General features: G+C 39.5%; 4 protein-coding genes across 4 annotated transcripts; 1 reads left to right on the forward strand and 3 right to left on the reverse strand.

Moving 5' to 3' along the window:
• Window positions 1-1,732: 1,732 nt before the first annotated feature.
• LOC116719878 (uncharacterized) lies at window positions 1,733-8,425 on the reverse strand. Its single transcript, XM_032562642.1, has 8 exons — window positions 8,109-8,425; window positions 6,531-6,865; window positions 6,269-6,379; window positions 5,903-6,025; window positions 4,765-5,128; window positions 4,499-4,558; window positions 3,511-3,845; window positions 1,733-3,401 (listed from the first exon to the last, which is right to left on the reverse strand). The coding sequence occupies exons 1-8, from the start codon at window positions 8,110-8,112 to the stop codon at window positions 1,929-1,931; spliced, it is 2,805 nt and encodes a 934-aa protein (XP_032418533.1). The 5' UTR covers window positions 8,113-8,425; the 3' UTR covers window positions 1,733-1,928.
• An 801-nt stretch (window positions 8,426-9,226) lies between these two features.
• On the reverse strand, window positions 9,227-12,700 carry hmgxb4b (HMG box domain containing 4b). The gene is made up of 7 exons (XM_032564229.1): window positions 12,255-12,700; window positions 11,352-11,391; window positions 11,077-11,183; window positions 10,806-10,862; window positions 10,425-10,676; window positions 9,736-9,858; window positions 9,227-9,618 (listed from the first exon to the last, which is right to left on the reverse strand). The coding sequence occupies exons 1-7, from the start codon at window positions 12,441-12,443 to the stop codon at window positions 9,574-9,576; spliced, it is 813 nt and encodes a 270-aa protein (XP_032420120.1). The 5' UTR covers window positions 12,444-12,700; the 3' UTR covers window positions 9,227-9,573.
• A 2,359-nt stretch (window positions 12,701-15,059) lies between these two features.
• hmox1b (heme oxygenase 1b) lies at window positions 15,060-17,049 on the forward strand. The gene is made up of 6 exons (XM_032561862.1): window positions 15,060-15,193; window positions 15,314-15,385; window positions 15,515-15,626; window positions 15,723-15,938; window positions 16,209-16,481; window positions 16,616-17,049. Exons 2-6 carry the CDS (start codon window positions 15,336-15,338, stop codon window positions 16,796-16,798), a joined length of 834 nt encoding a protein of 277 aa, XP_032417753.1. The 5' UTR covers window positions 15,060-15,193; window positions 15,314-15,335; the 3' UTR covers window positions 16,799-17,049.
• A 1,014-nt stretch (window positions 17,050-18,063) lies between these two features.
• Window positions 18,064-22,603, reverse strand: rnf11a (ring finger protein 11a). The gene is made up of 3 exons (XM_032562644.1): window positions 22,189-22,603; window positions 20,441-20,613; window positions 18,064-19,571 (listed from the first exon to the last, which is right to left on the reverse strand). Exons 1-3 carry the CDS (start codon window positions 22,285-22,287, stop codon window positions 19,400-19,402), a joined length of 444 nt encoding a protein of 147 aa, XP_032418535.1. The 5' UTR covers window positions 22,288-22,603; the 3' UTR covers window positions 18,064-19,399.
• Window positions 22,604-22,973: the final 370 nt, after the last annotated feature.

Raw genomic sequence — 22,973 nt, forward strand, 5'->3', positions numbered from 1 at the left:
ACATAACATCTTAAAAACTATTTTATTCCTCAAACTTCACAATGGTTTATGCAAACACTGTTTTATGAACCTTTAAGCTGTTTGCATTAGGTGTTTTTTGTTTGTGTTTGTTTTTCTACATAGAAGCTTTCAATTATTTACATGAGAAATGGAGACTCATTATGATGTGTCATTATCAGTATTCACATTTCACACCTCCTCTCCTGCCTCAACTTTTTCCAAATTGCTTCTGGCCTCTTTCTCAATAACCACTTATAGCAAACATGACAATAGTTCAAAAGTTCACAAGACAGAATTGATCAGAATCTATTTGGTGTTTTTGAGACTTGACATCTTTCTAGGACAGTAAAAATCCACTTTGGTCTCTGCCTCTTTCAGCAAAAGACCAAAGCTTTAGGTCCAACTGAACTGGATTTATAGTAAACAAAAGATATCAAGAGAGTTATCTGCTCCTTGTAGGATATTATAACTGCCTTTAAACTTTTTCAAAAATCCCGAGCTGTCCCTTTTGACAGGTGGTGTGTTAACCCTCTCTCCTCCTGAAACAGGGTAGGATCAAGCAGGGTCACACATGCCAGCCTGGGACTCAGAGATAATGTTTTTTGCCCCCACCCCCTCTCCTCCATGCCAGACAAATTCTGCACCTCTTGCCTCATTTCATCTGCCAAGCACCGACTAACCTGCCAGTTATTTTTTGGTAGCACAGGCAGGACTGCGGCATGCAAAAGAGGACGCCACTTTTTGGATATTGCGTAAACAAAATAGCCGCTTCGGGGTATTAGAATGACACAGCGGAAAGCTTCTAACATTTTTGTGATAAAACTGACCATCATTGACACATATTTCACACGTTTAATGACATACTAAACTGGTGAAAAGAATACATTTCCTGACACTATGCAAAGGCCCTGTCATGTTTGCAAAGCATGCATTCTGTTCAGACACTGAAGATTAGAGCTGCCATTCTAAAACACCTCAAATGCTAAAATCCTCTATTTTTGTTTTTAATGTGTGTGCATGTGTGTGTGTGTGGGTGTGGGCGTGCGTAGGGATAAGGCCCATATTTCCAGCAAAAACTATTTTGTGACACGTGATTTCTCCTTATGGGACCCAAAACCCAGGTCCTATGAGAAGAAGCGCTGTTTTTAGGTTAGGGGGTAGGTTTAGGACTCGTGTGAATTGAGTTTAGGTTAGATTTAGGGTTATCCGTGTACTGGTAATGGTTAGGTTTAGGGTAAAGGTCAGTGTACCGGGACTACTGAATGTTTGGTTAAAGGACGGTGCATTGCATTTCTATATTCAAGTTACAAATATGAAAAATAAATGGAAAATCCAAATGCCATGACTTTCAAGTCATAAATGGCTCCCAGAGGTTTATCAGATGGTCATAGTTGCAATAATACATTGTTATTATTTTTATTAGTGGTGTAGGAACCACCAGTGGTGCTTGCACCACAGATTGAGAACCACAGCATCAATGCACCAAGAATGTCTTTTTCTTTTTTAAGTATGACAGTAGAAATTACCGTACTTTTCCTGTATATTTGGCCTCTGAAGAAAAGGTACAAATTTTGTAAATAATTATAAGATTTTTATTTTGCTCACAAAAATAAAAAAAAAAGTTTTCTATTTCTGTCAAGATCAAAATTAGATACTTATTTTCAACAACAAGTCATTTTAGGTAAACTTAATTTTAAATGAATGTGTGATTTTTTTTTTATGTACACAAAAATCTGAATATCAATCTACTTTAATTACCAAAATGCACAGATTTCACTATGTACAAATATTGGGACAAAGCTGTACAAAAATATAATAAGAGAATAAGCATAGATGCCAGAAAAATCGTTGAAGCAATTTTTCATAAGATGATGATCCCAATGGATAATTTTCCATTGTTGTAAATTTAGCATGAGTAGTCCAGTCCTTTATTCTGTTTTCTTGAGTTTTGTGCCATCGATGCTGTTGTCCACTGATATCTGACTGTTTCTTGTTCCATCTGATGTGTTTTTCTTGCTGAACTTGCGCCGGACCACCTCACTAACTCCAGATCCAGCAGCTGTCCCGACAACCCCACCAATCACGCCTGCCAAAATCACACCAAAAACCAGACCCAGGATTGCACCAATGATGACCGTCTTCGGCACCTGTTTGGCAGCATTTCCCATTTCTCCCCAGACTGAGCTCTCTTTCACCATTTTGGCCCTTGATTTGACTTCAGAACCCATCTTCCCCCATACGGGACTCTGTGCCACCAGTTTAACTCCAGTTTTGGCACCAGAACCCATCTTCCCCCACATGGGGCTCTTAGCCAGTTTCTTTGCTCCGGTTCCGAGCCCAGCTCCGACATGCTTTGAGCCACTGGCGACCAGTTTGGCCCCTGAACCCATTTTTTCCCACATTGGACTTGCAGTCACAGCTTTTGCCCCAGATCCCACCCACTCAGAACCATCCACAAACTTCTGGGGAACCCTTTTACGCACAGCTTTGGATATTTGACCTGCAGTAGCTCCCATCTTTTCCCACACAGAACTGTCCACCACTATCTTTTGGAAGTTTTGGGCACCACTGCCAACATTTCCCCACACTGGACTATCCTTCACCTGTTTCGCCCCCTGTCCTACCCATGCTGAGCTGTTTGCCAACAGTTTGGGTAACATCTTCCCACTGGACTCCATTTTCTCCATTATAGAACGGAGGAGTGTGGGTGACATGGTCGAAGGAGTAAAAGTCGGAAGGCTGTCTATGCTTGTGTTGCTTACACTCATCTCTGCCTCATCCCTTGTGTTCCCAATCTCATCCTCTGTTATCTCCTCATTTATTTGTGCCAGAGGCTGCCTCATGGTGCTGAGCTGCCCAGCTTGTAGTGCTGTCTCTTGCTTTATGCCCTTTCTTTCCCTCACTATCTCCAGCTGTCTCTGCCTCACTCGGTCCTCCACCTCTTGAAAAGCAGGACTAGAGTAACACTGTCCTCCAGCTTCCTTCACCGTCTGCTCCACCTTCTCTAACAGCTCTGCCACGTTCTTTTTCTGCCTCCAACCTTGTCCCTTCTCCATCACGTGAAACCTGTCTGTGCACTTTTCCACCAGCTTTACCAAATCCCCCCTCTGGCTGGCGATGTATTCCTCCACGCTCTTGCCTCCTGCTTTGCCGCTTTCCCTCAGTCGATCTGCATATGTAAAGAGGACCACAGTGTGCTTCTGCACTGCCTCTGGGCCAAAAACCTTCGCAAGTGCCGAGAGGGCCTGCAGCTCGGTCTTTGCCGGCTGGTCCAGTGGGACGCACAAAAGGAAGGCGTGAGGACCGGGGCTGGACAGAGCAATGCATGAGGAGATCTGAGCTCTTACTTCATCTGGAGTCTGTTCCGAGTTGAACCAATCAGGTGTGTCCACCACTGACACCTGCAGGTGAGAAAAACTGAATCAGTTTGGAAGTTGGAGGGATATTTTTATGGAATCACATCCAGAAAATGCACACGCAAACTTGACTCTCCTGGTTGTAATCACTAACCCTTTTTCCGTCAACCATTGCCTTCTTCTTCTCGCACTTCTGAGTGGCTGCTGTGAAGCTCCCTGAATTGGACTCAAACATTGCCTGTCCCAGGATGGTGTTGCCAGCTGCGCTCTTCCCTGACCCGGATAGACCGAGCAAGACCAGACGAACCTCAGGGGTGGATGACGCCAGAGACGGAGACGAAGGAGGTGTCGAGGACTGGGATATGGGTGAAGGAGAGGCGGCGAAGGTTTGTGTGGAGTATGAGGAGAAGGAGAAAACAGGCGAATGAGGAGGCGAGACGGGCGATGGATCAGGGGAATTCTCTTCAAAGCTGTTGATTCTGTGATGAACTGAAAATCAAATTACAGAGAAACGAAGGACATTAACAATTATGGTAAAAACAATTTCATTTACTGTGATTCAGATGTAATAGAACTATAAAAATGTTTGTGAAAACAACTCGTAAAGTAAGACATCAGTGGTACATTTTAATATTATCCAACAAAAAATTTAAAATCATTGGGCATCTGCTTATTGTGTATCCTTGGAAATATATTGCTATTAAAACATTTCTTGAAATCTACAACATACATAAGAGATCATCACTGATTGACTGCTGTAATTTATTGCTCCAATAAAATTCAAAATTGTTCAAAGTACAGTGTAAAATAGGCCACCACACCACCCACTATTAAATAGATATACAGTACGAAAACACTGCTATAACATAGGAATGTTTTTATGTATTTTGTCTCATTACAACTACAAAACAGGACAAAACAAATGATTGGAGTCTGATTTGTTTTGTCAGAATATGGGAAATTCCCATATTCATTTGCAAAAATATTATAAAATAATATAAAAGTAATTTCCTTCAGTTCAGGGACATAAATGTTCTGATAAAACACATTTAAGATTCTGCTTTGAAACATGACACACTTTAAATAGGTTCAATGGGTGTGAATACTTTTCCACCACTTTAAGCAACAGTTGTCAGACTTACAAGTGGAGATCAATTTAGGCTTTGATTTGGCCTCTGAGATCTGTGAGAGTTTGGCTCCATCTACAGGGGAGAAACAGGAAGAGCTGGAATTATTTCACCACATATTTTACCAAAGCCAATGGAAGGATTTCTCTGGGTAAATTTACTGCACAAAACAGAATGAAAAACAGACAAGTTTGATACTTATCTGTGTAAAAATAAAACATTTTAGCCTACTATGCTGAAACAAGGTGTCACATTGGGTAAAAATCTTTTATAGCACCTACCTGCATTCAGTCTGAAACTGGGTGTCCTGGTAAACTGCGTGTCTTCTTGTGGCTCTGAGTGTGAGGGCTGCTCAGGTGCTGGAGATGAACAAAGCCCACTAGAAACTTGAGTCTCATCTACTCGTCCTTCTACTTCGTCTTTGTATTCTCTTTTCCTCTCCACAGTGCTGATAGCTTCCTCTCCTCTGCCGGAGACGCCCGTGTCTGGGTCGCTCTTCACCACCACAGGCTTTTTCTTCTCCTCCTTCTGAGCTTTGAAACTTTCCATCAGCTCTCGCTTTCGCTCCAGTACCCGTTTCTCCAGCTCCCTCTCTTGGGCTGTTTTCATGTAAAATACCCCGCTTCTTTGGACCATGTCATCGATCTGTTGATGAATAGAATGGCAGCTGCTTACTGTTGAAGTTATTCTCATGCATTTTGACAACTTTTTTGGCACTATTGCCTTTGGGGCGACAGCAAAGGCCTCAGGGTTGGAAATCGAACCAAGGCCAGCTGTGACCATAGTCTCAGTATGAATACCCCTTTAACCACATTTTTAAAAATGTTTTAACGTTATCTATATATTCAGTGTTCCGTTAAAATTTCTAAATAACACCGGACTTCCAATCTTCACAAGTAGACAAAATACTTTTTTTCTTGTACACAAAATGTTGTTTAATCTGTATTTGTGATGTTATCTTGGTGTTTGAACACACAAACACAAAAAAGCACATTGCTTTGTTTGCTCAAAGCAGCACAACAAAAATCTCAAATCTTACTGGTTTGTCAACTTGCAACTGGAACACACTGAACTCTCATGTGATATCATCCTTCACAGATCCAAGCTTAGCTTGGGAGACAACTCCAATGCTGCATCACGCAAGTCCTTACAAAGAAGCAAATGTTCTGTTCCTTAGCTCCATGACAACATTTAACCGGAAAACAAATATATTCATTAACTGGAGTCATCTACAGGAATACCTGTAGATCACCTAACCAGACCTGATTGCATTTGGATCCTAGTTTCAGTATTGAACAATGCAAAATGAAACAGCACGCATTCCAGGCAGCTGACTGTGTGACAGTGATACAACGACAGAATGCCTGAGCAGTCTCTGCACTAACTATTAGCTAATTATTTTCTGATTCATCTGCTCACCTTCTCCAGCAGTTCCTGAACCTGCTGTTTGTCTTGTCGCTGGCGGTTGTTAAAGACGTGGTACCTCCCTCCGCAGCGATCGATGACCTGCCTCAGGCCTGGGTCTTCTCTCTGCAGGTACTCCTGTGGATGAATTAGGCCTGAATGAATTGTGACCTGCAATGCTTTGCATTTCTTCTTAATTGGTGTAAAATGAAACCACTTAAAGGTGTGGAAATATTTAATGAATGCATGAGGGGTAGAAGGAGGAAGTAAGTTAGCACAGAAAACAAAGAAGAAACGAGGAAGTGCTAGTGGGAGTATCTTAATGAGTTATTGATCACCTTTTTAATTTTTTTTACATGCCTAGATTTAATTTTCTTTTACCTCTGCCGATTTCCCCATCAAATAGTCTCCACATGTCAGTAACACCAGAGTATGATCCAGCACTTCAGTCCCAAACAACTTTTCCAGCTCTGCTGGAACTCTACCCTCTATCTGCAGATAAAAAAAGGGAATGTTTACCAACTACATAGTCTTCGACTGTGCATTGCCCTAATTGGTGTAAGGCAATTGTTACAGGTGATCTTAACTGGTCATCAACATTTTGAATTAAGAAATAAAAATTAATTTTGAAACAGCGGCAGACCTCAGTGAACTGGCAAACGGGCACCAGCAGAAGAACAGCGTGTGGACCCGGTGCTACCAGGGTCATGGCCCGCTCGGTTTCCTTTTTGATGTCGTCATCTATGTTGGATCCGACCCAGTACCATCTTGGCGCCTCCACAATGGTCACGCTCCTGCCCTCAGTGACGCCCTGCCGCTGTGCGCAGATCCTGGAGGAGTCGGAATTGCTGGGAGAGAGCTGGCCGAGGATGGTGTCCCCTGACGACGTCTTCCCGCACCCGATGTTCCCCAAGAGAAGAAGCCGTAGGTCTGAGGCCGAGGACCCATTGAAGCCTTCTCTCAAGTATTCACTCATGTCTAATGTAAAGGATATAGAGTGGTAGGTCAAATGAGCAACGTTTATTTACAATTCAATGATTTTATAGAACCCACATTCACAACAAAACATTTCTTACTGCTTGAATATTTCCCTCAATTTGTTTCAAGCACTACCAATTTGTGGAACTGTTAGTGGATTGGAATTGTTCATTTAAAATCTGTTCTAAAGACATTTCCATATTTCTCACATTTAGAGGGATGGTGTTTGGCTCATTGTAAGAGGAAGTAGTGAAGTGTTAGACCCCACAGTAGGATCATACATGAAAAACAATTAGCTTAGTCAAAATATGGTGATAGGAGATTAAATTAATGTTGAGTTAAACTGAGGGATGTTTAGCTTTCTGGTGACATTTCAGGACAAATCTAAAATGCACAGTGACCAATCCCATACTACCTGAGTAAATATCACTACACCTTGACCACCACCAGTGGGAAAGGCGGGTAAAATGTCTTGCTCAATTGGATGCAACAACTGAGATGAAAGAAGGGGTTTTGAAATGGCAGCCCACCAACTACAGGAAGAACGCCTCTCTCCTGAGCCACCGTCACCCCCAAATGTTTAGTTGTTCCTTTATCTGCAAATCCATAAGTGACCTAAGTGACAAGATAGTGAAAGCCGTTGCTCCAATAGGCTGAAGCCACAACCTGTTTGATGTCAAGGTATTCGATAAGCCACACCTGGCCAGTCCAGTCCAGCTACATTCTGCTCTGACTTTGACATTACATTTAGCCTAGCATGCAGATACTAAACATCTACAAATGTTAAAGTACACACAGACTACAAAACACTGATGGTGACATTATTACACTGTGCACTGGTGTTACAATTCATGAACAAACTAGTAGTTCATTTAGTTTTTATTTTGAGTATACTTATGTGAATTTCACTATGTTTTAATTATCTGTATCTTTTAATTACAGTTTTGTTAATTGTAAGCCAGTATGCCTCTTAAATAAAGGTTAAATTTTTTTTTAAAAAGCATACAAGTAAACCTTGACCCTTATGTAACAACTATTATCGTTTCTTTTCTAAGAAATGCTGACAGAACCCAAATTTTCTCTGGCCACAATACATTCTCAGAAACAAAAAATTTATATGGCCCAGAAACTTATGCTCCACATAAATCAGTCTTTAGCTGCTAAGGCTTCAACAGTGCATTAAAAACTTTTATTTCCTTAGAACACATGCATGTAAAAGAAAAAGAAAAAACAATGATCTTACTCATGTATTTGATGTCTGCAAAGCTTCATTCACACAAAGGTTTCACTTTCTTCAGTCGTTCCTAAATGAAGATTCCCGTCCAGTTAGCTTCAGCGCTTGTCGCTTCCCAGCAGTCTACTAAAAGCTGCCAGCTCAGGTGAGGTGCTCTCTGCGGGCAAGTTTACCATCTCACCACTCCCAGCTGTGACCACGCATGCACAAACACAATTATTTGTGTATTTTTGTGCACAACAGGTTTCTATGTCTGCAGGGCGGAGAGCATTCCAGCTTGGGGCGGAGAGATGCTATAACCTGCTACACATGTGAATCACTAAGTTTTATCTGCCGCACCCACGAAGAAGCAGAACTGCTGGTGTCTGTCAGAGAACATCTCCTTCAGGGTTTTATTGTTACCATGGAGAATAAACTGTAAGCTGTGAGAAAATATTCTGTTTCCATGCATGGGTTGGTGTGAGGACACGTCAGAAACCAGACAAGTTTACAGCACATGGACACAGTGGTTCAAACATAACCTTCTGCTTGTTTTCATCAGAAAGGAAGTAATGGAAAAGTACTTTGCATTTTTGTTTTACATATTTCATCTAAAATGCTTCAGGTACAAGTTTACAAACGTACTGCTTTCAGTAGCCTCTAGTATTTTTGGTGCGACAAAGACTTTACAGTTGTTCAATGAATCATGTTGAATGACATGCAGACCAAAATGAACTTAAAAGTTCATTTTAAATGAAAAAAATAAAGTTAGTCCAACAAGAAGAAATTTAGTAACCTCCAAAATCTAGCCACTGTTAATGTTCAAAAAGTCTTTAAAAAAGTCTTTTAAAAAGCTGCAGTAGTGTAATCACAGAATTTAAAAAAAAAAATCAAAAATTTAGTCTACACTTGAGTAGCTCAAAAAGAGTTATCCATTTCTTCCAATGAAGAAATAAATGTTCAATATTTTGAGTGTAAGGTTATGCCTCAAGAATAATTTAAGAATTCATACCCATCTTTACTGGTGTGCTAACAAATATGGCTGGCTGTATGTCCTAGTTTAAAAGAGTCTTGTTGGAAATTCTCAAAATGTTTACTCACACCTGGTCCAATTTTAAAGATCCCAATTATGTGTCAGATAATTTGCATATTGTTTGGATAACATTTTATTTTATTTACACATTATCCACAACGATTCAATAAATTAATTTTAATCATAAGAATAGGGTGGGTTAATTTCTAAACCTGAACCAGGATATGAACTCAGCACATCCTTTTCCCAGTGAAACAGGATCTCCTTGTGACTTCTCAAATGGAAAACACCTACACCACTTCATGCCCAGACAAATCATTTAGTCACACAACAAAAACAATGCAATAAATGTTGATACTAAACCTAAATAACTGCATTAATACATTTCAAAATAAATAAAAAAAATACACATCTATCCATGGATCATCTTGGTGAAGAATGGATTGAGTCTTCCACCTTCATCTAAAGCCCAGGCATCATATAAGCAACATTTTCCAGAGTGGAGCCCTAAAAGGGAAAAGCAAGTTAGAAACAGGAAATTTCCCCTCAATTTATAATAACATTTTCCTTTACATGAACATACACAGTGCAAAGCATTTGGTGTGAGCGTGCTGCCCTGCTCACCAGTGTGTGCTCTGTGCAGCTAGTCAGCTCAGGTATCTGTGTTGTGAGGCACATTAGAGGAGCCAGAGCACACAGCAAAGAGTCCAAGAACAGAGAGAGGCTGCCAGACATGCACACACGTTTCTGCAGAGACACACAAAGTCTGATATGACTCCTGCAGGGCATGAATATGTTGGAGCAATGCACTAGCTATTCCACTTCATTTTTTTGTACTTGTTCAGCCCTGAAAATGTAGAGACATGTTTTACTGCCTGCCAAACTCAGGCTCTTCAAAGTCTCTTTAGAAAGATTGGATTAATTCTGTATTGTGCTTTTTTTTTTTAATCAACTGGTGTCTAAAAGAAAAATAGTTTATTAAAATTACTTACATTAATTGCACACCACTTTTAAAACAAATAAATTTATAGTGGTGAAACGTTCCAGATGTTTAAAAAACACACAACACAATTCTGGTCTTTGTTACTAAATTCTAATAAACCATATATTTCACCTAAAAAAAGACTCGCTGACTCAGAACCTGAACATGTGCACGCAACATTTTTTTTTTTTTTTGCTGAACAGTTTAAAATTCCTGTTTTAGTTTCCAAATACATCAGTTTGTGGTTTTAACATAACATGTGACAAACCTTAGGGGTAAACGTCTACAAAGCACTGTATTTCTTTACAAAAACATTTTTTGATCTACCTACATTAGTCTCTTCAAGATGGCTGCCAATGAGAGACATGGACTCTCCCAGGAGGTGGAGGTGTGCTGCAGCGCTGACTGGACAGTGGTCAGAGCAACAGGGACAGTTGCTTGAAGAACCAAAGGGAGCGCATGCATCAGCTACGAAGCTGCATAACTCAGGACCAGCAGTGGCTCTGACTGGCGAAGGGACCTGCAGGTCAGCGCTGTTCATAACTGGAGGGAACGACATGCTGACATCTCTGTCTGCCATTTCCTGGTGGTTGTCAAGACACAACAATCCCACAGAGGGATTTGAATGTTTCTGTCAGAAACATAGTTGGATATGCATCTGCGGGAGGTGAAATGACGAAGTATTTGTTGCTGCAAAAAAATACATGAATACCTGAGCAACAGCACCCTCTACTGTGCAGCTTGAATGCAGCAAGTTGTCTTGAAAATTCTAAAAAATAAATAAATAAAAAATAAAAAATCACCGTTTAAGGATTTCATTTGAAAAGGTTTATTTTTTTTGTAAAGTGACAATACTATCAGCAGGCAGTTTCATGGATCAGTCCATTTTCAAAGTTTTCCTGGTCTCTAACTGGAATCAAACATTAGATTCTGTTCTAATTTGAAATCATTTGATCTAATTTTCTTACAGTGTGTGTTCTCACCTCCGGATCCTCCATCATCCATTTATCTTCAGACATGTAGGCTAATTGCATAGGGAAAGCACAAGAGGACTCCATCCAGTGAGGTTCAGACTCTGTTCCAATGTTATCTGGAATTGTAGCAATTTCACAACCCACAAAAACTCACATTTCACAACACATTTTGAAAACACAGGATATGAAAGACTTATGTAATCATATTTAATATTCTTATTATCTCATTAAAGATCTAATCCCAAACATTTAAACACTGTTGAAACACAACAGTGAGTCCTTACCAGCATGTTGGGTTCTCTCAGTTGGGGAACCAATTAGTTCCTGAAAAAGATAAGTATTTTTTTTTTAAAGATAATGTTAAGGATGATTAATAAATCTCAGTTTTTCAGAAAAACTCAACATTCTAACAGACAATGCTGCCATCATACAATAGTATTTACAATAATCTATTAAATAGACAAGATCACTGGAAAACATTCAGTCTGTTGACATGAAAAAAAGATGATTTCTCAGATACACACATTAGAAAATGTATAATCAAGTGTTTTTAAAAAGCTGCTCAAAGGGGACCACTTCCAGTCTAGTGGTGACACACTGATACCAAAAGTTTCTGAAATTTCATTTTGTTGTTGTCATGTTTACGACGGGACTGAGTGACATGCATTCAAAAATAGAAATAAAGAATTTAGTAGATGAAGCAACAGAGCATGAGAAATGTCAAGCCGTGTTTATAATTTATTACTGTACATTATATTGTTGGTTATTAATAACTTTAAAATATCCCTTTGATAAGTCATCTCTGACCTTCACATTTCCAGAAAACTCTTTGCTCTTTAGGACAAAAACTCTTCCCGCTGCTTTTGTCATCACTTCTACCACGGCGACTTGCCAGGTGACTGTAAGAAACCTGATCACTTAATGAAACTTTCCATAAGTTTATTTATCCATCCTTTTCTGTGTCACTCATTCCCTCCAGTGGAGTTGATATAATCAAAAGGCATTTAGGTTATAAATGGAAAACATAAGTAGCCAGCACTCTACAGCATTTTGAAAACCTAAGGTTCAGCATGATTCTGTCTGGTATTCCTTTAATTTATTTAGATTTTGGTCATACTGACACACCAATTCCTATTTTGTCTGTTCATTATAGGAAATGTCACAAAATAAATAAGTAATAAAATCACCTTATGAGGGTTACATTCCTTAGCATTCAGGTTTGCTTGTTCCAGGCTGTTCAGTTCCATGAGAAAATCCACCTTCTGCTCCTCTTTTGGGTTTACAGAGTCCTTGCAGTCAAGCCCAGAGATAACCAGAGCTACTAATCCCTGAGCAACATGCCATTGAGCTCTGCAGAGGCCTAAGAAGCAATTCATTTGAAACAGGTGTGTTGGAGAAGAGACACATCTAAAGGTAGCAGGATATGAGAACTGGATTTGGGCACCACCAGGTTAGACCGTTGTTGTTTTTTTTATCATTGGTTCTTTGGATGCTATTCTCTATGTCAGAAAAAAAAGGTGTGCTGCAACACACCTGATTCTGATGGTTTCCGATCATCAGAATCATTTCATTTCAAGCTGATCAGAAAATTTTGATTATGGCTATTTAAATTAAGTGCACTAAAGACAAAAGTCACAAGCAAGTAGAGGCTTTCCTGTCTCTTTTATTGTTGTACCAGCTGAATCTGTGCCAGAGTTCAAAGGTTATTCAAATGTTTTCTATTAAAAGACCCGCATGTTTAACCAGAGTAAGCTGACATGCTGTGTGACACTCACAGTGGGTAAATGATTTAACTTTATCCTGATGACTTTCACTTTGATTTGACCTGACTGAGTGGTAAGACTGCTACAGGTAACAGGTCAAACAAACATGTTACCCAGCAAATTATGATACAAACAAGCGATTTAAGAACATTTTTGATCGAGTACTTGCTTTATTTTCACAATGAAAACAATGTTCTGCTTCATTTAGCCATTAGATTGTCGCAACATTTATTAATAAATAAAAGAAACGCGGCGGACTAGTGGTCCTGTCAGACCATCTGACGTTGTTATGAGACGTACAAGTTAGTGCAAACTCTGAAGTGGAAAAATACTCTTTATTGATTTTATAACTTAAAGCTCACGACTTTAATGACCTCACAAATCTGGCTCGCGCACACTGGAACCCAGGGGTGAACCTCAGGTCTTCACGTAGACACTAACAACAGCTGTTTCATGTTTACTCCGTGCTCCGCCTCCTCTAAAATGCTGAGTCACGTTTCAGTCTGGAGTGATGTTTCATGATTTATAATAAACATGACCACTGGGTGTCGCTGTATACGACGGAATGCTTACATAACTAAGGTTGTTGAAAATCTCGCTTGCACTTATCAAAAAGGACATTCATTTGAAAAAGCCATAGGATTTCTTGAAATATGATTAAACTATATAATTAATATAATAAAGTGACACTGATACTGAAGCTCTGGTTTTTGGAAAAGTTTCTCTCTGCTGGCTGCATATTCTACCGTTAAAGACCAGGAAGTAGGGTAAATCTGCAGTCTTTCAAAAAGCAATTTCCATATGACCTGTCAGTTTCTCAATCCAAATGACACAGAGATTCAGAATACTTTGTTCTAGCATAAGCATATTCTGTTTAAACAGCAGTCTAACCTTTGATGGTGCAATTTATTCGCTCAGCAGGTGATGTCTATCATAAAGTCAAGCTTTTACTGACTCAGACTCCTCGCTAAGGTCAAAGGTCATCTGCCTGTCAATGAATTTGGAAGAAGTAATCCATGTTTTTATACAGCTGGATTCCTTATACTGTGATGTTGATCAGTCACTATATTAACAGCTAGCATAGCACTAACTGTGTTACAAATGTGTGCAGATCTTAATCTATGTTCTGCTAATATCAGTAAGAGCACTATTAAAAATTTTAACTTAAAACACAACTTAAATTTATGGTAAATGGAAACGCAGCTAGTGTGCCCACATATACACTTACACCTCAATCCACTGGCTTACACTGCTAATGAAGAGTAATTTCCAATGTTGCTGTTTGTTTTTCAAACTTTTAACAAACTGACACTTAAATATTTTGCTGAACTGCTGGATCTTTATATTCCACCCAGGACAATTAGGTCTGCTGGAAGTTCCTAAACAAGGCAACTGAGGTTTTGGGGTGGCTGCTTCAAGAAGTGCCTGCAGAGGCAAATTAGATATGCCACAAAGATTGAGATCTTTCTATCTGTCTTTTGTAAAGACAGCGTTTCTCTTTTTGGAATGGTAAACTTCCACAATGCAACTTTGGCCTTTTTAAGTCATTCATAGATCATCAGTTCTCCCTAAAAAGAGGTGATGTGAGACACAATATCAGGGATTTTTCAGTTCCTTCACAACTTGTATCATAACCCTTTAATTTTTACAAGAGATTCAGCCTAAACTATGTAGTTTATTCATTTATTTTCTAATGTATCTGTGTTGTGTTCAATTGTGTGTTACATAAAATGAAATTTATTGGGATTCGATAAAGAAATGACATTTACACTTAACCGTGTTGGATTTTTGTAAGCCGATTATGAGGTTGTGACTAGTTTTGTCAACTAAAACTTGTTGCGGTGGTGGCTGCTCATCTTCCCACTCAAATTAAAGCTACGAATTAACATGTGATTTGTGCTTGTATGACATTAGAGTCTGAACTTTTCCTCTCATGGCGATCTCAGAAATATTCAGTGTCATGCTTAGCACTGGCTCCTCCTCTGATTCAACTTTGGGAACTAAATTTGCCCTGTCATGTTTTGCACTCGGCCCGCCCTAGGCTTTGTTCTCCAGGGAATTGCCAAAAAATCCTCACTCATGCTATGTCCCATGCTCCCTCCCTCTGCAGTTTTCCAAGCCTACTTGTGAAAACAGCTGTATCATGGTTTGTCTCGACCCCTCCCACTGCTTCTGCTGAAGTTGTCATTTTATGTTAAGCAGACGGTTTGTGACTCAGAGTTCCTGTTTTCATTGAGGCAAAGGGGGAGGGAGGTGGAGACAAGCAGCTTGTATAAAAGAAGGAGAAGAACTAAAGCTCTCAAACTGAGCAAGAGAGCAAGATAGAGAGCTGCAGCTCCATCTGAAGGACTTAATCACAGCTGGTAAGTAAATCACAATTCAAATATCAGAACCTTTGCTGATGTTTAGATTTTCTAAATCTTCTCAGTGTTGGGATATTGTGTGCAAAATGATACATTTTTCATAAACATATTTTCTGACAGGTTTAGCATATTTAGGAGCACAATGGAAACAGAAAAGAGGACTCAGAAATCAGCAGAGCAGACCGTAACCAGGTTAGATTGAGCCACTGTTATTTCCTTCATACCTCTAAAACTTTGTTTTGGACTTTTTTTTCATTGTCCAGATATGACTGATTTTCTTTAATATCCTGAAAACCAACGTTGTTGTTTTCTCTCACACAGAGATCTGTCAGAACAAATCAAAGAGGTGACCAAGGAGAGTCATGTCAGAGCAGAAAACACAGAACTGATGCTGAGCTTCCAGCGGGGGCAAGTTACACTTCAACAATATAAGGTAATGACAAACTCTACAGCAAGACGGCTGAGATAAATAAAATTTTGGTTGGATTCCAGCGGGTTAACCAAATGCACTTCTCTGCCTCCTCCATAGCTCCTCCTGTGCTCCCTGTATGAGATCTACCGGGCGTTGGAGGAAGAGATGGACAGAAACTCCAACCATCCCGCTGTTGCACCCATTTACTTTCCCGCTGAACTGGCCCGGCTCAAGTCCATCGAGAAGGACCTGGAGTTCTTCTACGGACCGGACTGGAGGGAGAAGATTGTCGTCCCTGCCGCCACTCAGAGATATAGCCACAGACTCAGACAAGTAGGTTTTCTACATTCCACATGCAAAGGAGAAGGAGAAGAGCATATCTTAAGGCCCAATATAACTTGATATGTTAAGTTTTGGCATAGACAAAAAGAAACTAATGTTTCATAAATTTCTCATTTTTACACAGAATGCATGAAATGTATTTTGCGAGATCCGATATATAAGTTTTTGAGAAAAGACAAGCAGGTCACAGAAATGCTTGTATCACAAAGGATACATTTGGCGAGAGAGAGGTAACACGCTTTATTCTTGTATATATTTTAGATTGGCAAAGAAAACCCTGAGTTCTTGGTTGCTCACGCTTACACGCGATACCTGGGAGACCTGTCTGGAGGGCAGGTGCTTGGCCGAATTGCCCAGAAGTCCATGGGGTTGAAAAGCGCCGGTGGTCTGTCTTTCTTTGCCTTCCCTGGCGTTTCCAGCCCCAACCTGTTCAAGCAGCTCTATCGCAGCCGGATGAACAGCGTGGAGCTGACGGAGGAGGAGAGGAACGGCGTGCTGGAGGAGGCAGTGAGGGCCTTCGAGTTGAACATCCAGGTGAGGAGGGGGCGGTGGATGGGCACTGGAATCACCTGCCAGGTGCCAGGCAGCTGAGCAAACAAGATTAGCCTGAGTTAATCTTGTTGCTTGTTCACTCACAAGCAGCTGATGTTCTCTCACTTGGTTTACAGGTGTTTGATGGCTTACAGAAGATGCTACGTGTGCCGGGAAATCTGCAACAGCAAAGCTCAACAAACTCCAAAGCAGTTCACAGTAACACACTCCAGATCCCAGGAACCATTTCACCAATGCTGAGGATGATACTGGGACTCTTTGTGGCTCTGGCTGCTGTCGTGGGACTCTATGCATTATAGAGACAGTTTGAAAAAAATGTTTTCCTGATCTGAAGATCCTTCTGTAAATAACTGATAACAATTCCAAGTAAATTTTTGAGCTTTTAACAAACTAGATTTATACTGTATTTGTTTACATTGTGTACTGACTCAATTTGTACTATTTTCCCTATCACACTGATGCACTGAATGCATTAAATGTGCAATACTGAAAAAATACTGTATATCTGCCACCTTTTTTAATAAAATCTGTTGTAAAAAGAGAAAAAAAATGCTTCTTTATCCTACAGTTCTTTCATTATTATCTTTTCATGGATATGACCGTGTGAATGTTGAGCCCCCACAGCTGGATGTTGTCCCTGATAGCTCCTGTTTATGTTTATGTGGCCTATTGGCTCTGTTGGTGTTTTTCAGATTGAGTACAAACAGTCTGTGGAGATAAAAGAGGTTAAAAAAAAAGATTCTTTGCAAGGCAGATGATGATGCTGTTTATCATGGTTCCCTACAGATATAGATTCAAAGTTATTTTCATATCAATGAATTAATCAAATCTGAGACTATGGTCTTGTGCCCTAAGTGGAGGAGATTTATCTTGGGACTTCTTTCACAGACGGGGAAAAATGGAGCAGGAAATTGATAGGGGCGATCAATCTCCTATCAAGATTGACTATCAATCTAGTCAATCTTTCATGGACAAGAGAGAACTGAGCTAAAAGGCAAAGGTCTTGATTTACAGGTCGAGCTAAGTTCCTATATGGTCACACAAGCTTTGGGTAGTGACTGAGAGAAGGAGATTGGAGCTACAAGCGGCCTAAGTTTTCTTCCTCAGTGTCTCTAAAAGATAGGATGAGAATTTATAGGAAGAACTTTAAAGCAAAAAAATAAATAAAAATCTTCCTGATCATCTGGATTCTGCTGACATTGTGTTCAATCGTTCACTTACGTCCAGCTAGTAGCATAAGCTGTCATCTTTGAGGACATGCCAAATATCAAATACTGTCAGCTAAAGATTGAATTTCAAGCCTTGAAAAAAACAGCTTGATTATTTTCTTTTATATAGACATACTTTCATTTAGTGAGGACTTGATATTTTGTCATTTGTTCTTATGTGCCTTCAGTTATGGTTTTGTTTTAGGCCCTGCTCCACATGTGTCTATTCCTTGTGCACAAGTGTGCTATGTGTACTCTAGTAGCTTCTGTACATTATTTTGTGTTTTGTTCTTTTTTGAGGATTTTCAATTATGGCTGAAAATACTCAAAACCAATGAACACAACTCATCACCTCAAAAGATTCAGAATATACTTTTATTGTGACTTATCAGTTCTCACATTTTTTTTTTTTTTGCACTTTTTGCATACATTATAAATTAAAACAGATACAGACTCTTGGTGTTTGTCACCAGCAGCTTCTTCAAACACACCTGTGACACACAGTGCTGGTATGAGTTTCCTCCTGGAGGAAAACTAAAGAACGACAAAGTAAAAGTCCAAACTGATTGTACTTCACAGAACTTGGCTTACATCAACCTTTAGAAAAGGCACGTCGAGTGCACAGTAAATCAGAAATGTCCTCGTACTCAAATCTCTCAACAGTTCAAATCATGCTTTACATTCAGTCAGTCTACATCCCTTCCTACTGCTTCACCAGTTCTTCCAACACAACACAAAGTCAGTCTCACATTACGTGTCAGACATCAAAAGGCGAAAACATTTTGCGCTCCTAAACTCAGAAACTTTGGAAATTTGTAAGTTGCTAAACGAAGTTCAGAACCACACAACAAAAAAACAAAACAAAAAGAAAGACAGGAAGTCATAAGTCACACTTCCTAGACGTGCCCGTCTCAGACAACCGTTACCTAAAACACTTAAAACAGAAATTAAAACACATTTTTATATGGAACCCACAAGCTACAGACTTTAAGATTAGAAGCTCAATAAGGCGTTAAGGAGGCCTGAACAGGAAGTTGTGATTCTGTAAATGTTTCTGATGGTAAACATGTATAGAATCTGGAAGAACTGGATTTTAATTCAATTCAAAAGCAAAAGGGAGAATTCATAAGGAGGAAGCACTCAACAACTAACGCTTGCAAAATAAAAGACAATCAATTCTTGAATCATGTGAATGACTGAACTGATAACATCTAAAAAGAGAGAAGTCCTGACAACTTTAATTTAGTTGCGGAAACTAACGTGAATTGTGTGAACGTGTTTCTGCAACATCCCAGAATATGGATTCTCTATAAGAAAATCATCTTTTCACTTTGTGTTTTCATTGTCAACTTAACCAAACACTGATTCTCACATGACTCAGATAAATCGCTCTGTCTGAAATAACGGACATTACGCCAAAGAGGAAGTAAACAGCTGATTATTTAAAAACGAAAATCATTGCATTTTGTAATTTTTTAGCTCATCTGACTTGATTTGGCACATTATCCTCCTGTGAAAATAGAACATTTCTTCAAACACAAACATGTGTGTAACTGTTCTTGATGTGTGTCTTCATCCCCAGAGATCCTAGAAATACCTGCGCAGGGCCACACCCTGCTACCTGTTTAATAGCGAGGGTAAAAATGGTGCCGTTCCTTCTGGACAGGATCGGGAGCAGCCACCAAGCTGGGCTCAGTTGGTTTCATATGTAGACAGCAGGGCGGCGTCCACGGGCTCCATACAGGAGGGGCAGGTGAAGGAGCGCATCAGCCAGGGGTCGATGCAGTCCAGGTGGTAGATGTGAAGGCAAGGCAAGAACCGAATGGGATCACCATATTCAAAATCCATCATGCAGATCACACACCTGAGGAAGAGAGAAGCAGCGTTTCAGCAAACAACATCATGCAAAAGAATTCATTCCTGTAAAACTTTTTCACGTTTTATTTCTTTACAAGACAATCTTGGCTGTAACAGTATTTTTATTTGGATTTTAGGTGATAGGCTAGTACAAAGTAGTGCATAGCAGTGAAGAGGAAGGAAAATGACTCAGTTTTCCAACATTTTTATATATATATAAAAAAAAAAATCTGGAAAACCTACTATGCATTTATTTAGCCCTTCTGAATGAAGCCTTTTCGATTTAATAACAGTTGTAAAATTTTTATCTATGCCAGCTTTATTCATCTAGAAACTGAACTTTTTACCCATTCTTCTTTACAATGTAACACTCTTCCTTTCAGGCCTGCCCGTTTAGGTGGAGAGCCATGTTTTAGTACGTGCAATATTGCCATAGTCTTTCCGTTTATGGAAGATAGATTAAGCAGAGCTTTGTGACTCATTCAAAGCTCGGGATATTGTTTCAGAAATTAATTATGCTTTACAATTTCCCCACAACTTTCTCCTGACATTTCGCCTGTGTTCCTTGATGTTGTTTGTTCACTTATGTTCTGTAACAAACCTGAACATCTGGATGTACACTAAGGTTTAACTACACACAGCTGGTCTCAATTGATTAAATATAATTTCCCTTCTCCTCCTATTCAAATCTTTTCTTTTGTTGGCCTATCACATAAATCTGGAAGGCAACACAATGGATTCTGTGGTTATGCTCAAACTAAATGTTAAAAAACATCAACAACAAAAATTATTGCAGATGAAAACTTCCGCAAGGTACAGAAAATAAAAGGTGTTTTAAAATAAAGTTTTGTGATGAGGTCAATATTTAGGACTTACTCTTTTACTTTCTTCTCCGAGGCGTCAGAGCCAGGGTTGAAGATACCTGTGGGAAGATGCTGGATGAGTCCGATACGCTGAGCGATGCGGATCTGTTCCTCCTCGGTCAACTGGTTGGCCAGACGACTCTCGCCTGGCGTAGGATGGAAGACTGGCACAGGCGGGGTGTGCTGCTACAAACAACAGATCACAAAACACAGCCCATGTCATCTTCAAAAGCATTTGTTTCACACAAATTCGACCACAAATCTAGTTTTTCTTCTACACTGCTTAAATGTTTTGCTGCCCATGGGATTTCTGCTCATACAGCTTGCTTTTTGTAAAATCTTCACTGTAAGTACTCATGCTAACTGGAGAATTGCTTTACATGTTGAACCAGCTGATTGTTCTTATCAAAAACCAAATAATACCTGGCTTAAGACAACAAATCTAACAATCAATCAACAATCTGCAAGTTAAGCAGGAGAGATTGAAAATGTAGGACAAAAAAAACAAACAAACCCCGAAACAAAATGAAGTACACATGGGGAATGTTAGATTCAAGGCAAACAAAAACAGATGAGAATGAAAAGCTGGCAGTGACACAGTGGGAACATCAGGAATGTAGTATTTTATGTTTTACTGAAACATGGCTGCAGGGAGATATTCCAGACACTGAAGTCTATTTATCTGACTGTGAAATTAACTGGCAGACGAGACTTTTATTCAAAAATATTGAGATACATGCACTACATAAAAGGTCAACTTTTTTTTCTCACTATCTGACATTAAATGAAACAAAACCTTCCCTGTCTTGAACCATTTAAGATTCAAGATACATTACACCCAACTGCTAAATGCCAGAAGAATGAGAGAGAGGGAATTTTGGGTATTCAGAAATGTACAGTGCATTCAGAAATACTTCTCAGTGCTTCACTTTCTCCACATTTTTGCATTTGTCATAATGAGGTATTTGTGTTTAGAGGTATGTTTGGGGTATCCTTAAACAAGACTCTACCAATAGTTTATTGGAGTTTTAGCTAATTTCTCTTGACATGAAAATGTAAAAAAAAATATAACATCTACAATAGCTGCGAGAATCACGCAACCTAATTTAAGCTAGCCCCAAAAAACTTTAAGAGAGCCCTCTCTGAAGCAAAGAGATTAGAGAAACTATAACATTTAGGGAACATTTCCTGAGCATTAACTTTAGGTTACCATACGGGAAGATTCAGGTAAGATTATTGCTTATTACCTACCTGTCAAGAAATTATTTTTCTTTTTTTATATTCTCTGGAAACAATGAAGAGTATTGCACATCAGCTCCTTTTCAAACTTCCTTTTATTTCCACAATTTAATTACAGTTTTTTTTTTGTTTATTTTTCATAAAGCACCAAAATACAACAAATGTCATGTTGAGGTATTTTACAAATAGATCCAGTTCCAATTGTTTTTACATAGAGTCCAGTTCGGACAACAGAACTCAATTCTCAAATCAATTCATTTTAAACCAACAGAATCACATGCTTGATGTCAAAGTGTAAACCTCCCATTAGTCTGAGCCAAACTTTTAGGGCTTTAGAAATCAATCGAACAAATTAATGATCTGCCTTTATCACACTTCTACAAGCTATATCTTTTATACCTTAAGAGATTTCAAACAACTACCTATTCATGGGATGGATTTAAAGATGGCATTTTAGTCATAAAACAATTAAGTGACGTCAATCCGCGGGCTGGGCGTAAAGTAGACAACCAAGTTGCTTACCTGATAGGGCGGCGGGGGCTCTCCTGGCAGACTGCCCCCCTCGGAATCGTTCAGCAGCGAAAGGTCATCCCCACCTTGTGAAAACAAGCAGTTCCCCATTGACCTAAAACCACCATGAGAGAGAAGACACTTCTTTCTGTGGGCAGAACTCAGCAGAGAACCTGAGCCTCAAAAAGCAACCTGAGCAGTACCCGGACGGTAACTTAGCTCGAAGCTGCTAGCCGCAAAAAGGAGGCGGCAGGAGACAAGAGTTCAGACAAATCACCGCAAACGCGGATTGATACGGGTTCTCTTATTCCAAGCAGCTGACACAGATGTTAACTGTGTTTGACAAGGAGACGGGTCTGCGTCCAGCTGTTTGCTGTATTTACAACAGGCAGCAAGCCGGAAATGTCGTCACGAGGAAGCTGGCCAATACTACACTTCCGACCTGCAGTGCAAAATAAAAGTCTGAAGAATGCACAGCAGCTTAAAGGTGCAGAATAAAAACGACTTCCACACTTTTTGCAACACACTCCACATTTCATGAAGTTTTAGGGCGGAAAAAGTAGTTTGCTCATTCATATGATACAACAAAATAAACAACAAAAACATAAAGAAATATATTTTTTATAAAAGATCCAGTTAGCTGTATTCTGTGCATTACGTCATAAGATAGTATTAACCCGAGCATTTGAGCTGTGATGTCTTGTCCCCATTCTCCCAAATTTATTTAAATCAAAACAGAAATAGGCAAACAATAAGTTGAAGTTAAAGCAGAGGAAGTTGTGCAAAAAAGGACGCAA

Source organism: Xiphophorus hellerii, chromosome 5, assembly GCF_003331165.1.
Source record: "Xiphophorus hellerii strain 12219 chromosome 5, Xiphophorus_hellerii-4.1, whole genome shotgun sequence".
NCBI classification, from domain to species: Eukaryota; Metazoa; Chordata; class Actinopteri; order Cyprinodontiformes; family Poeciliidae; genus Xiphophorus; species Xiphophorus hellerii.